Source organism: Mandrillus leucophaeus, unplaced genomic scaffold, assembly GCF_000951045.1.
Source record: "Mandrillus leucophaeus isolate KB7577 unplaced genomic scaffold, Mleu.le_1.0 Scaffold13, whole genome shotgun sequence".
Taxonomy (NCBI): Eukaryota; Metazoa; Chordata; class Mammalia; order Primates; family Cercopithecidae; genus Mandrillus; species Mandrillus leucophaeus.
The window spans coordinates 2,245,659-2,261,265 of record NW_012101254.1 but is presented as its reverse complement, the minus strand read 5'-3'; the positions used below and the strand labels follow the sequence as shown (position 1 = coordinate 2,261,265).

The 15,607-nt window shown below is 47.6% G+C and overlaps 1 protein-coding gene across 1 annotated transcript in view; it reads right to left on the bottom strand.

Annotated features, from left to right (window-relative positions):
- The window catches only part of ALK (anaplastic lymphoma receptor tyrosine kinase), a 793,694-nt gene that overhangs the window by 142,746 nt on the left and 635,341 nt on the right, over nt 1–15,607 (bottom strand). Inside the window, exons 7-8 of the mRNA XM_011972566.1 lie at nt 12,312–12,443; nt 10,172–10,272 (exon numbers count right to left, since the gene is read on the bottom strand). Of these exons, the coding sequence (XP_011827956.1) occupies nt 10,172–10,272; nt 12,312–12,443 (233 nt within the window). The remainder of the gene's footprint in view (nt 1–10,171; nt 10,273–12,311; nt 12,444–15,607) is intronic.

Genomic DNA, 15,607 nt, shown 5'->3' with positions numbered 1-15,607 from the left:
TTTTTTTTTTTTTTTGCAATGACTATCTGACTTTTGATAACTAGAACAAAAATAATGAAATTAATTTAGAGTATGCAGCTTTTAAAAGCATGTTTATGAAGACTACTATTGATATGGGAAAATGTCATGTTAAATAAAGAAATAAGACACAGGATGTTTATATTTATCTTATGTAAACCCTTTCTCTATAGCAAAGCTCAAATCTCAATCTATCTGTCTGGAAGGAGATGCACCAATATCTTTGGGGGGTAAGATTTTGGGCAATTTCAATTTTCTTCTTCATACTTTCCTGCATTTTCCTAATGTTCTACAATGAACATAAAGTTCTTTTATAATCAGAGAAAACAATAAATGCTATATTAAACAGGTGGTAAGAGAGGATTCTGATGTTGGAAAATAGTAAAAGCTAGCACTATGCTTTTACCCACTTCAGAGAGAATCAAGTTACTGTGCCTGTACTCTAGGCTTTGTGAGGGAGACCAAGGGAGGGTGGGAGCTTCTGCGGAATGAGGTGGGACAGTGATGTGAACAGAACACAAGCTTTGGTATCAGAAAGAATGGTCTATTTTTTATGTATCATGTAATATCTCAGAGCTTCAGCATCTTCTTCCGTAAAGCGGGGTCAACAGTCCCCTGCTTAGATATTTATTATGGGGCTTTAACAAGATTATATGAGACCAGTGCCCAGCTTAGCGAAGACATTTGATAAATGTTAGTTCCTTCCTCCTGCTGGGGACACTTTGTTAGAGATAAACAGTTCACAAAAAAAAGCAATATGTCAGGGTGAAAATGCTGTGTTAAAATTTCTGTCTAGTTTTTTTTGTTGTTGTTGTTTTATAATCTTCTGGGTTCCCTAGAGAATTCTCTTTCCAGGCTTATGGGAAGAAAAAGACGGTATTTTCTTGTTACACTGCCATGGTGTGATTCTGGGGAAACGGCCTCCTCTGTGCCTCAGTTTCTCTGTGTGTGATGGAGATGACACTGAGGAGTAGCTTTGTAATCTGACTGCTGGGGAACAGGATGGTTCTAGGCAATGAAACTCCCACAGCCTTCATGGACACCACTGGAAAAAGTACATGTGGGGCACAGGAACATCTGTAGGGGACCCAGAGCCCTCTGGGAAGTATTTTTCCCTGACAGTTGGAGAGCGTGTGTGCTCTCAATGGGGTGTTCCCCCAGTCCGTGGGTGACATGAATGTGTTGCAGTGACCACTAGTGGGAGCCAGAGAGGTCTGTGATTAACACACAGCTTTTGAATGGGACCCAAGTCTGTGCTAAGTGCCAAGGAAGACCCTGTTCACACCCCAGGGCTGAGACAGCGATTCTTCCTAGACCTCAGCTTCATCATGCAATGGGAGAGGTATTAGTTGTGAATGGCTCAAAGGTATTAAATTAATTATGTCTGACTGCAGTTACAATTGCTGTTGATTACTGTAGCCATTAGCAAGTGCTAATGGCCGAGTGGACCACTTAACAGGCAGTGGTGATAGAATGCTGGGCTGCAGTGGCTTCCTAGCTCTAGGTGCTGGGGTAAGAATGACTTTGGCTCAGAAAGCTCAGGAAGGTGTCATTTGTTGGATCCTTGAAGCTCATTGAGGAGACTTCTTGTTCGCTCTCATCCTGGATGAGGGTTATGCTTGCAACTGCAGGGGGTGGGGGTGGGGCTGCACAATTAATTAATTATCAACGAAGTGGGTTTATTGGGCACATCCTGCTGGTGCTAATGTGGGCACTGTGTGAAATAATGCTCCCGACCTGCCCACGTGTTGCTGATCGACTGAGAGGAGAAATCAGAACACAAGCAGTGGCTGAATTTATGCAGCAGCAACTTCCTCATGCCTGAGTAACGTAAGATGAGGGATCATCATCATAATAATTGCTGCCATTCATCAAGCGTTGCAGAAAAGACACAGGCTTTTCACATTTTCCTCTGATCCTGGTAACAACCTCATGCAGCAACTAAAACAGGTTTTGTTTTTTTGTTTTTGTTTTTTCTCTCAAATTAAAGGAAGTCACTTGCTTGAGGTCATATGGCTCCTAAGTGGGGCAGAGCTGGGATCTAAACTCAGGCCATCTAAGTCAAATCCGGTATTTACAGATTTGGTTGGGGAGTTGGGCAGACCTGGTTTCAATCATGACTCTGCCTCTAGCAGGGTGACCTTGGGCAAGTCACTTAAACTCTTTAAGCTCCAGTTTCTGTATCAATAAATGGGGGTAACAATTTTTTTTTATAATAAGATAATGTAGGTGAAATGCTTAGCACAGAGCCAGCCTTATACTAGGGAATCAATATTTGAAAACTACATCCTTAGTTGGCTTTAGTGATACTAAGGGTCTGTTTTTCCAGCTCTGGACTAAGTAAAGGCTTATTTCAACTAGGGTGCAAAGAGCTAGGGTGTTTGAGGGCCCTCATTAAGAATAATGGCTTGCTTTTTAGCGTAATACAGCCAAGTGATTTGTAAGTGACCTGAAGACCAGAAGTTTTCACACTGAATGTAAGTGTTCTTAACTTTTCTGTAGAATAAACACCCCAAAGAGATCCCACAATCCTGTGGGCTGTCTCCCCGCATGGCTGGCCACGCAGCAGGTTTGAAATCAATACTTGCTGGTTCACCACCTGACTGTGGACCCTCAGTGCCCCTGCCTCGCTCATCCCTCCCGCTCGGGGTCCGTGTGTGCATCCAGCCAGTCAAGTGCCTTGTTGCCATGGCTCAGGGGCTTATCAGAAGAACAGGGAAGATTTTATCCACTCACAGAGTAGCCGTGGGAGGTGGAGAGGCTCTGTAAGCTTTGACACTCAGGGGATTCTCATTACAGTGATGTTATTACAGGTGTCTGTATGGTTGTCGTTAGAGACTGGAAGTGGAGCCCAGATCTCTTACTCATACAGAGAGCCTTTGGAAAAAGCCCTTTGGAAAATGCCTTGAGAACCACTGCAGCTTCCTCCTTTGTATTAGAGGGCTTTGCCCTCTAATACAAAGTTGCATATGCCTAAATCCCAGCTAAAGGCTTTCTGAGGTTACTGTCTCCATCATCAGTAGTGTTAGCAGCTGCTAGCGCTCAGCCCTCCTAAGGTTTCAGCACCAGGGTCAGGGTGACTTATGGGGTAGATGAGGGGCAACCATAGTTGAAGCTGACTTCAGGGCCAACCAAGGCAGAGCAGGTGCTCTTCAAAATGCACCATCTATGAGCCTAATTGCGACCTAGGAAATGGAGTGAGATCATTAAAGTGGGGAGGCCTTGGGGCTTCCGAAAAAGGCAGCGAGGTTGAGAGCTCTTCCTCTGGGCTTCTTAGAGTGGGAGCACATATGCCGCTTGGCTCTTCCTGGGGGTACCCAAAGCCACAAGGCAAATAGGTGCATTAGCCACTCAATAGTAAAACATGAGGCATGTTTTTGTGTCCAAATAAATAGGCATGTTAAGGAATTAAAATACAGAATTGACATTTATTTTTAAGTTAAAAAAGGGGTTTGTAAAAGAAAAGTCAGACTTGTGATGTGCTGCTCTGGGCCATATCACCAGACTTCCTCCCTGCCTTGGGTGACCTTGTTGACGGCATATGTCCCACTCCCAGGAGCTCCCCTGGGGAAAGCAAAGATATTCTTGCATCTGGAGGACACCGTGGGCCCTGCTGGCCAGCTGCGTGTGGTCTAGGCTCCTTTCCTGAGCCTTCTCTCCCCATTTGTAAAAGGGTGACAATATCATCCCTGGGGGATGGGGGCGATGTGGGGGAAGGCCCCTCTGTAAACATGTTGGGACTATATCAAGGTATGGGGTTATTGTTCTGTGTAGGTGTCTGCCGAGGGGGCAGTGGAACAAAGGGACTTTTGGCAGATTGGAGGAGGGAGCTCCCATGCCCCTGCTGGCTGGGGAGAGGAGCTGGTGGAGATGGTGGACAGGGGCAGCAGGGGCCCCTTTGCTGCTGTTAAAGCATAAACTTCCCCTGACCCCAGCCACTGAACTGGGCAACACCCCTCTCCCCACTATTGCCAGGCTACCCAGGGCAGGGCAGAGGCCAAACCCTCCAGATTCAGGCTCCTTGGAGAAGGCAGCCTCCCGCCTTGGTCTCAGAATCATCACTGAAGTCAGAGAGGAAGATAATAATAGTAATGGCTGCAACAGAGTAGCAGAAACCACATGTTCCATTTTTCGGCACCTAATTGTGTCCAGATTCAGGCGGGGCATTTTTCATATCTCCTCTCACTCGTTTCTCCTGACAGCCCTGCAGAGGATACTGAAGCTGAGAAGAGTGGGTCGCTGTACTCAAGATTTCCACGCTAGAAAGTGGAGGGCTTCCACCAAGGGCTAAGGGACTTCAAGCCCCATCCTTCCCACTGCACCACACTGCCTTGCTATGCCCCTTTTGCACTCAGCCCCACATGGCCAGCTGGATTCTTCTGGTCACAGGAGATGGCGTGGCTGTTGGGCTGTGGGGCAGGAGGGAGGCAGCTCTACCTGGAGCCACCACCCTGCTCCGACTTGCTGTAGGTGTCAGCGTTACTCTGTGGGAGCCCGAGCAGCCCTCTGCTTTCTGCTGGGCCCAGCATTACGTCCTCCTGGGCAGACAGTGGATAATTTAGAGGGATCATATGCTAGCTTGGGGTCCTGACCGTGGTCCCCAGGGCAGGAAGAGGAGTGTGCAGAGAACAGCATGTGTGAAAACAATCCCCGGCAAGACTAGCTGGATCTGCTCTTAATTTAGGCAAGCACTAACACCTAGAGCTGGACTTGCTTTTTCCCAGTTCAGGCACATTCTGTCACTGCAGAGATGTCACAGCATCAGATGAGATGGGGGCTGGACATCCACAGGAACTCTGCCTGATGAGTATCTTGGTCCCCAAATACCTGACCAAAGGGACTTGGGCTTAGTGAGGGAGGTAGAGATAACATTACCCCGGAATCCCCTCTAGCTTGGTACTGGTCCCCTACTATTTATAAAAGGGTTTTGCAAACACTGCAAAGTACAGCATTGCTCGGCCAAGCACAGGCAGAGAGAGGCTGGTCCCAGGTGGGCTCTGATAGGGACTTGCTTGTTCTTTCACCAGTCAGCCCAGAGAGGGGAAGGGTGAAACATTCTTCTCCCTAGATGGTCATCCGTTCTATGCAGAAGGTAAACTGGCTCCAGAAAATAACAACTTTATTTGCCATCCAGCCCATGAGGCCTCCCGGAATGGCTTCTGCTTCCTGATTTGCTAAAGTAAGTTGGATCACATGGGGCTGAGAACGGGGCCCACCCAATGAACAAACTCCATTTGAGTCCTGTAGGTGAGTGGCAGTGTCCCCTTGGTGGCTCAGGAGTTAGACCCAGTGACTACTCCCAGCCTGTGGAGAGACGAAGCGGAGAGCTCTTTGGTTACACAATGGGGTGGGATTCCCTACCTGCCTGCAGAGACGTGGTAGTGAGGCTCTGAGTTAGGTGCGGGAAATGCCAGTTCTGATGCTTTTGAGGCTCTCCTCAACTCTCCCCAAGCTGAGAAGGTTCCATCTGTCCGCAGCAGGGCAGTGTGACAGGAAGAGCATGAAGCTCAGAATCATAAGATCTGGGTGTGGTCTTGTGTTTATTAGCTGTGGGTCTTGGGGTAAATTTCATGATCTGGACGGGCAGCCCCTGATGCGTAGGATCTGCTCTGGAAAATGAGCTGAATTCAACAGTTCTGCTCATCCTCCTTGGCTCCTGCCCTGTCGAGAGTTTGGTGGGGGCTGATAAAGGAAGGTCCCCTTCTGCTTTTGTTTTTCCTCGATCTCATGCCATCTGATGCTAAGTTTTCTTACTCTTATCCTCCTTTTCTTGACTTTCCACAGAAGAATTTGCCACTGAGTTTAATAAACTTTGAACACACAGCAGTCAGAAAAGATCCTCTCTTTTTCCCATCTTGAGAGTCCTATTTGCCTGCCGCTGAGGTCAGGGGCAAGCTTCAATAAGCCCAATCAACACCTGCCTCTCAGCTTCCCTGCTTCTGTGTCATGCTGAGAGGCTGGAGGGAAGGATGAGCCTGTTTCCAGGGATGATCACGAGCACCCTGAAATGTCTTATAAAATCAACCAGATAGCAATTTATAGAAAAATTCCCTCCCTTTGAGAAGGGCTTCGGGGACGGATGGCCAAGGGCAACTCCGGGGGCCATGGCGTCTTCTCCCTCACATCTCTCTGGGCTACATTTGCTGGTTTTAATGACACAAAGGATGGGTCCCCTTTTCTCCAGGCCCATGTAGATGTGTAAGGGGCCTGCTGGTCACTTTCTGCCTAGATCACAGCAGCTCTCCACAGCTAATCCAACCTGATTCTTTTTATTGCTAGAGGTGACGTCAGGGGTGGAAAGGTTCAGCTGTGTCCCAAGATCCCCATGGGTGTGTGCACGCATGTGTGTATGTGTGTGTGTGTTTGCGTGTATATATGTACGTGCGAGAAGAGGGGAGAAGCAACTGCAGCTCTGGCCAGGCAGGAAAACCATCTTTGAGGAACTGATCACCACAAACTGGGGGATCCCATCTCACTTTTGGATCAAATTGCACTTCGGCAGCTCACACAAGAAAAACTGCTTTCATGCCTTGGAGGGGAAAGAAAATGAGGAAAGTCCACTTTTTCTCCCTGTAGGCCTTGTTCTGGCCTGAGAACATGGTTTAAATTATTCCAGTCACAGGCAGGCTATTCAAATAAAATAGAATTTCAAACCACACGGGGCTTGTTGAGACATTCAGGCTGCTCGGGTGTGTGAAAGGCAGGGGGCTGGGGTGGTGTCAGCCGCCACTCTGCCGTGCTCTTTATTACCAGCGGCTGCAATGCCAGACACATCCGCGGGTGTCTCAAAGCCGAGGCGGATTCGAGCAGGTCTGACAGCAAGTGTGCACATGAAAGCCATTGCAAGCCCTCCTTCCCCGGTGGCAACTTTAATTATTTGAACTGGAGCTCAGAAAAATAAAAATAAAAATAAAATCAGAGTATATTGTAAGTGGCTCCCCAGTTTCCTGCAGAGAAGAGCTTGTGGCAGAGAGGAGGAACACAAAAAGAAAACCAAAACCACAACGTTCTCTCTTGTTTGTGGCTGGGCGAGGCAGAGGTCTTTAAATATTCATGCCCCACGTGTAACTGTGCAGAGAGATAGGAGGCGGCCGTGGTAGTCAGCAAGAGCAGGCTGCAGGAACCTGGAGGGAGGAGGTGGGAGTGGGGTAGGCTTCTGGAATGCTCTGGAAGTTGGATTGGCACAAAGGCACACTGTGGCTATGCCTCTATCGTGGGGGACCCTTGACCTGGTTTCATATGCTCTCCCACCCGCTTCTCTTCACCCCTGCCTCCATCATTTCTCATCCCTTTTCCGACTCATCTTTCTAAAAGACAAGTGACATCACGCTTTCTGGGGCCACAGGCAGGTGAGGAAAACTCTCTGCATGGGCTCAGAATGAATTTCAGTCACAACTGGCAAGCACACCTATGGCCAATAGCTCTGAAGTCTCAGCGTGCCTCCAAATCACTGAGGATGGGGTTTAAAAATGCAGAGCCCTGGGCCCCACACTTAGCGCTGTCATTCAGTAGGTCCAGGGTGGGGCATCTGTTACATTTTCCAGGTGAATGTGATTGGTAAAACATAGAACTACTGGTTAACTCACTTCTCATGTTGCAGGAAATTCTTGAAGATTACACCAGTTCTTCTCTGGGAATCCACTGACGATGGTGGTGTTTCTTGAGATAGTCTACAATTACTTTAACTTTCCGGAGACCAGAACTGAGCTGGGTTTGGAGAAAGTCCTTCGTGGTAGGCATCAACCCCAGAACTCAGCTGGACCCATCACCAGTCCCTGTAGGCCTGATGCTCATCAGAGACCTGTCCCCAAAACTCTGTCTAGTGTCCACCTTTCTGCACTTGGGCCCCATAGGCAACAGAGGCCCCTGTAGGGCTGGTGGGGTTTGAAAGCCCTGGGTGAACCTCACATAGTCTCCCAGAGAAATGCAATATCCATTTTTTTCTGCCACTGGGGTTTAGCCTGCCTGGGAGGAGGAAATCAACTTCCTGCATTCTGCATTTAGGATTCACATAAAATAAATGGTAGGGCTTACAAATCTAGAAATGCATATTTCTATTTTGGTTATTTATTTTCCTGATAAAAACATTTCTCCCAACATTGGGAATTCAAAGACCTATCAGTATTAGACAAATGGTCTGAAAACCTGAATGTGAAATCATATGAATGTATATAAATATAAATAATGTGAGTGTGGAATGGACTTATTTCCCTTCCCTTCATTATGCCTGCTGAGCCAAGTTCTGGAAAAGGGCAGGAAATAGCAGAAACAGCCCAGAGCAAATTAGACTGCAGGATAAATAAAACAGGCCAGTAAAACAAAACACCTGTTTAAGCTATTGATCAACTCAAAGGTTATTAGAGAAATGATGAAGTATTAGAATAATATCATTTGTACCTTGACATTTCTTTTTCTGAAATTTGGCTCATATTAAACCCAGTAAAGAGTAAATTTAAAGACCAAATGCTCTTAAAGATCCTCCTGTCCTCTCCGGTGGGCCAACCATCTGTCCTCATTTATATGTTCTCCTAAAAAGCCTTCCTTTCTAGGTACCTGCTCTCAGACACCTGAGAAATATCAGCAATGACTGTGTAATTCCACCATCTGCATGAGATAGCATGGTTTCTCAAATACAACTTAATATAATGAATCTATTTGTGCTCAGAATTCTTCCAAAAAGGATTTAAGGTGGTTCACAGACATACATAAAATCTAGTAGGATAGCATAGCCTAGAAGAGGGTGAGAAGGAAGTGGTGAACGTCGAGTTATAAAATCAAACCAGGAGTAAGCTGCTACAAATTGCATATCACAAAGTCCCATTTGCTTGCCAAGTGGAGCCTTGGTTTTAATTTAACCACTCCTCGTATTAAAAAATCATTTCTACATCTTTTCCATTCTTGTTTGTTTTCTGTCTGTGAGTTTTTATTTTATGAGAAACTCAAGGGGCTTGAATCTGTCTGCATCCCTCAGCAGGGGCAATCCTGTTGTCTGTCCCTCTGCTGGTCACAGAACCACCTCCCTGGGATTTCTATGAGCCACAGAAGGAGAAGTTAATCTGGTCAGTTTCACAATGTCCACAACTTGACAGGAAACAAATTGCTCAGAGGGTGCATAGCTATTCCTGAAACTGAGCCAGACAGGAATTTCTCCTGTGAGTATCCAGAACGAGATGACTGGCCAAATCTAAACTACATGCAGGTTTTCTACTACGTGCAAGATGTTGATGCAGGTGCAGTGAGGGAGTACAAAGAAGCACAAGACATGGCCTGCTCTCTCGGAGCTTAGAGTCTGATTTCTGGCTCAAGTTCTCTTCCTCTTCCCCCAGTGTCCTTCTGAATGTTTACACAGGGTGCCAGGCACCCTGTGGGCTAAAGACTGCAGTGCTTACTTTGTGCCTGATGCTCTTCCAAGCCCTTTGGACATTATCTATTTAATCTTCCCTCTTCGGGGTAGGCATTATGTGTGTTCACTTTCCCAGTGAGGAAACTGAAGCCCCAAGAGGTTAATTAACTGCCCAAACAAACTGTACAATCAATCAGTGGTGGAACCTGACTTGGACTCAGAAAGTTGATTCTAGAGTCCATGAGCTTAATCACTGTGCAACGTTGGAGTCTTAAGTACATTTCTTGGCCCCTAAAGAATATGCTGAGGAACACGGCACCAGTCCCTCCACCCACAAACCAATGAGAAAACAGCGTCAGGAACCATTTCAGAGAGTGGCTTTGGAGGTACCTCACTGAATGCCATTGATGTCTTAGTGAAATTTATGTAAATCAAATTTTGAGGATGTATAGTATTTACAATGTATTATAAGAGCTCAATATTTTTAAAAGGGATTCTGTGGAAAGTCTTGTAATCCTTGTCACTCTCTCTTGTTATGCCGCAGAAAATCTCTTCTGGGATTGATTAAATCATGGTTCTACTGCAAATAGTTCAGTGCAGCTGGGGATGGCTGTTTAAGGCATGATTCTCTGTAGACAGGGCTTTACCATGTTGATGGACATCTCTGCCTCGAAGATGGCAGAGATGGCCCTATTCTTCTCTCCCTAGGAGAACGACCAGCCCAGCCAGCTAGGCTACTTTCTTAATCTGGGTTCCGGAAGTGACAAGAGGTGGGAGAAATTAGAGAACTAGAGAAACACTGAGACTTGCCTCACATGGAGAGCTCTTGATTGGTGCGGGAAACGTAGCACTGGTCACTGTAGCACTTTCCGAAGTGGGGGCATCAGTGGTACTGAGCAATAGAGCATGGTCTAGGAGAGAGGAAAAGAATCACAAGCACACCATTATCAGGAACTGGGGGATCAGGGGTGCAGGGTTATTGGACTGTGCACAGTTCTTATCTAGCCTAGGGATATCTTTGAGGAAACAGGTTTTTGTCCTACAATGGAGAAGAAAGCCCACCTGTCAACAATTTCATTCTAAACTGCCCATGAGGTCCCAGCACCATCATCTGGGCTACCACATCCTTGATCTTCCAAGGTCACCAGCTTCAGCCCATGGCCCAGGAATAGCCTGAGGCACACTAGCCTCCCCAGCTCCACCCTCCCCATTTTCAGTCATGTGTGCCCTTCCAGTGGTTTCTATGACCTTCACTCTCTTCTCCCCTGTCTAGAACCCAGGTCGTCCTGTGCCCCTGCCCATGAAGACTCACTTCTTATATTTTCTAAGCATGGCTCTGCCTGAAAATCTGGGAGAACAGGGGCTCCCAACCCCACGTGGTGATGGGAAGAAGCATCTGCAAACTTTCGGGGTCTGCAGAGCATTTTGTAGGTGGTCAGTGCTGTGGCATGAATGCCTTTGTGAGCTCACAACACTTTAGGGGGCCTCAGAACCTCAAGCATTACTTTAGTCTTTCCTTTCTACCTTTCTGCCTTTCTCAGTAAAGGCTGTTAAGTAACATATTCAGGTGGGTCAAGGGCAGAGTAACCGAGAGATCTCAGCAAGGATGAGGGAGATTCAAGGAGCTGGCATTGTGTGACTGGGAACAGAAAAGCCCTCAGGCAGGCAGGTGGGTCACAACTGTTGCCTTCAGATTTCTGAAGGCCTGCCTTGGTGGGACAGGGGGTAGTTCAGTTCTGTGGGGCTCCAGGGGGCAAAAGTCATAATAAATGAGTAGAAGTCACGGAGAGGTGGAGCTTGCCTCTAGGTAAGGAAAGCTAATCTGTGATTGAGAACAATAGCATGGGCTGCTCTTGGAGGCAGTGGGAGCCCTGTCATTGGAGGTATTCCACAGGGCTGGATGTTTGTTTGCTATGGGTGCTATAATGGAAATTATCAAACTGGGAACAGAGACATTAAGGGCACATCCAGCTTGGAGCTCCATTTCTCTCCTCTGCGTCTTTTACAGACAGAACGCTAAGAATAATGCTGCTGCATGGTGAGGACTGAGCCAACTCTTACTTTGTTCAACAAATAAGCATTGGAGGGTCTCTAGTTCCACAGAAAGAAGGCAAATGAAGAGGACAGAAGAAGGAGAGAGACATTCCCACCCCATCAGCCCCTATGCTGCAGAGTTGGGCACCAGGGCCTGCCCGGGCCCCATCACTAGGGACAGCCCCCAAAGCTGGCTAGCCTGGCCTCTCCAGCAGCCTAACGTTGGGAGCTATGTTGGCCTTGTAGACCCTCTGTGATCCCACACCTTGCCCAGCCTGGTGTCTCTGAGTCTAGAGTCAGCTTACCCAGGAGCACTGGCTATCTCTTGGCTGTGTGGAGGCCCTTTGCTGTCTGCCAGATATGCAGGGTTTGTGGGGAGGATGGGCCCCAGAGAGGGAAGGACAGGCATTACTAGCTTAAATCAGGGGTGAGGTGGGGGAATGGTTGTAGAGGCTGTGCTGCAGGGAATGGACCATGGACCAGGTGTAGGGTGAGGTTCCCTGGGCACAACCCCGGGGCAAATGACATAAGGCCTCGCTGTGCCTCAGTCTCCCCAGTCATAAAGAGAGCTATGGCTTTCCCTATCTCTCAATGAATCATGTGGCTGACACATAGGAGGCCCTCAACACACACTTGTTGATGGAAAGGATTATTATCATTGTTGCTATTATCTTTTTGTTAGTTCCTCCTCATGGTTCTCATTTTAAGTAACCAAAGGTGACATCTATCTTGGCCAGATTTAATCATTCGAAAGCCCAAGGTATGAAGAGGGAATTGTGTGTGAGCGCTCTACGCGAGCTTTGGTCAGACACCCGAGCTTGCCCTACAGGTGGGGTGAAGCCCAGTCCTGAGTCTCCCATCTGTCTATGTGGGCATGAAGATGGGTGCCAGGGAGAAGGCAGGAGAGAGGTAGTACCTTGGTGGTCCTGGAACTGGGCATCCTTTAGAGTCCTGACCTGCCACTGAGGAGTGTGAGGTGAGAGTGTGCCTTGGGTCCAGCCACAGAAGCCATCTTCGAAGTTGCAGTAAAATCCCACAGGGAGTTTCCCTATGGAGAGAGCAGAGAGGCACAGTCATTTCCAGGGCCACTAAAGGCAAAATATGCCAACACCAAGTCGAATTAGCCAGGCATGACCAAATTATCTTCATTAGTAATATAGCTCCCCAGCCAGAACGCTGGATGACTAATGACACTGAGAAACCCCCAAGCCCTAACTGATGCCTGTGCTGGTTTACAGTTTTCTTATCTTCAGAAAGCAAAATAGGAAAAAGAACTCCTCAGCATGGGTATCGTTAGTCCAGTTGCATATCTGACAAAGCAGAGGCTCAGAAATGTGAAGCAACTTGACCAAGGTCACACAGCTAGCAGGTAACCCAGTTAGGACTTGAACCCAGGTCTTCTGCTTCTACATTCTGCACTCTTTATACTGATCCACCATGAGTGTGACCCCAGGAGAAGCCACTGTGTAGCTCACTACATTTCTAACAGTTGACACAATGTCCCAAGTGTGGTGGTGTTTGTGGTAGTGTTGACTGGGGGTTTGTGTGGGTCCATCAAATTACCTGTCTGCAGAGACACATATTGCTCAAAACTTTCCATTTGCTTTCCTTTATCTCCCAACCTTCCCTTGCAGTTAAGTGAAGACATCTCATGTGCTCTGGCCAATGAAACGTGAGTGGAAGTGATGTGTCTTCTTTGAATTAAGGCTGCGAAAAGCCCTCGTGTAAATCTCTGGTCTGTCTGTTCCTTTGCTGAAACAACCAATGAGAGTTCTTGTTCCTAAGGGTGACACTATATTGATGGAAGAGCCTCTGCCAGCCTGGGTCCCTGAGTGATCCTGTGGAGCAGAGGCCCCTCCCACTCCCACTCTTATTGGATGGGTACTGTAAATGTTATCCCAAGCCACTGAAATATGGGGTTTATTACTGCAGCATAATCTAGCCTATCCTGCCTGATCAAACAATCCCTGTCATTGGGGCCTCTTTATATCATCTGTGGGCTCAGCACAAGGGGCACGTCATCTTTTTCTCTACATCAGACTGATCTCAGGTCCCACTGAAGAGGCCACAGTCAGCTTTCTAGACTGTGTATTTCCCAACTGCCCACAGAAGGAAGAGGAAAGGATAAGAGGGTGAGAGAGAGAGCTCACTTTCTCCAGCTCACTCTGAGCATGGCTCCAGGAAAGGCGCTCAGCCCTGAGGAGCTAGTGGGCTATTCCAGGCGATTCTGATGGCCCCCAATACCTCCCAGCCTAGCTGTGGAGAAGCCTGTGTCTCCACGTGGGAGGAAAGAAGCTCTTTAGCTGAGACCCACAGCACTGCATGTCCTTCCTCTGTCTCAGTCTTCTTGGCAGCAGCAGGCTGACAAAGGAGGCCCTAACGCTTCCTGGCTGTGACAGCACCTTAGTGAATTATTACTCATTTCCCCCCGATTCTCTGTGCATTTCACACAGAGGCAGAATTATAAATTAAAGCAGGCTGTCACTGACTTTGAGCATCTCTTCCCGTTTATACCCCCCTGAAGGAATCATTTCCCCCCAAGCCCCACATGTTTCTCTGATTAAAAATCCCAAAGCTAAGAAGAACTTTCTGTTTTATTTTTTATTCCCCCCGCAAGGGATCCCACATCTACTTCTTTTGCAGAAACCAACTGGTGGAAGTGACCTTCTCATGGAGTGTCCTTCACAAGTGAGTTTTAAAAACCAAGGCCCGACAGGGCCTTGTGGCTCACACCTATAATCCCAGCACTTTGGGAGGCTGAGGCGGGTGGATAACCTGAGGTCAGGAGTTTGAGAACAGCCTGGCCAACATGGGGAAACCCTGTCTTGACTAAAAATACAGAAATTAGCCGGGCATGGTCATGGGCGCCTGTAATCCCAGCTACTTAGGAGGCTGAGGCAGGAGAATCACTTGAACCCAGGAGGTGGAGGTTGCAGTGAGCCGAGATTGCACCACTGCACTCCAGCCTGGGGGACAAGAGCAAAACTCCATCTAAAACAAACAAAAAAATAAGCAAAAACAAACAAACAAACAAAATACCCCAAGGCCCACAATGGAAGATTCCAGTGGGCGAAGGATTCCTGGAGGAAGGAGGAGGCCGGCCTGAGGTGGGAGACGCACAGTACATCACTCCCTCCTTACCGTTTTAGGAGGCAGAGGGAGAGAACTGAGCCTGGATCATGGGTATTGGTACCACAACAGCACTGGAATCTGGACATATGGGCTCTAGTTCTAGCCTCACCACTTTCTGCTTTGTGACCTTACGTAAGTCACTTCTTCCTTAGAGCCTCAGGTTCCTTATCTGTAAAATGGGGCAATATTAGTGTCTATTTTACTGAGCTGGTTTGAGGATAAAGTAGGGGAGACACTGTGGAAACACTTTGTAAACAGCTAGAGAGGTGCAAATGTAAAGTGGTGGTAGTGTTATTAATTGCCATTCATACCTAACTTGGAGCTAGCTCATCAAAGTATGGCTGAAACTGACAGCAAGTCCCTGGCTGGCTCTCTGGAAATGCCTGTTGAAGGCTGCATATGTGATAGCTCTGCCTATGCCTTTCGGCCGGACAGGATTGAAGAAAGTCACCAGCATTCTCTGTCTCTGGAATCCCATTCTTGTTTCAGCTTCACATAGAATCCAGGGTGAGCTGGTCGTGGAAACCCCTTTTCTTTCTGGCTGACTCAATAAAGGCAGAGGAGGCAGGCAAAAGAGCAAGACAGGCCAGTGGACAATTGATGTGGCCATTAAAACCCCTAAGGGAGGAAGGAGAGCCGAGGATTTCCATGATTGTAAACTCATCAGGGCAGTGTACTCAGCCAGAAGCCACTCCTGAGGAAGCTGGTGGGGTTAAGGTTAAGAGTCGGAACAAAGACCCCTGTGGATTAGGCTGCAACTGGGAAATCACTACTAAGGGCAATTGCTGAGCAAAAGGTTGGCCCACAGGGTTGGCTCTAATGGTATCAACTCATCCTCTAATCATCCTTTTCTCTTCCCATCCACCCCAAGCTCCTACTCAGTCAGCGCACTGGAGGACTTCAAAACTTATCTGCTGAACAAAATGGGAGTGGGCTCAATCCTCTAACTCTCTGCCACTCAAAATGTGGTCCAGGGACCAGCTGCAGCCTCATCACCTATGAATCTGTAAAATGCGTGGAATCTCAGGCCTTGCCCCAACCCACTGAATCAGAATCTGCATTTTTAAGAGGCTCCCTTAG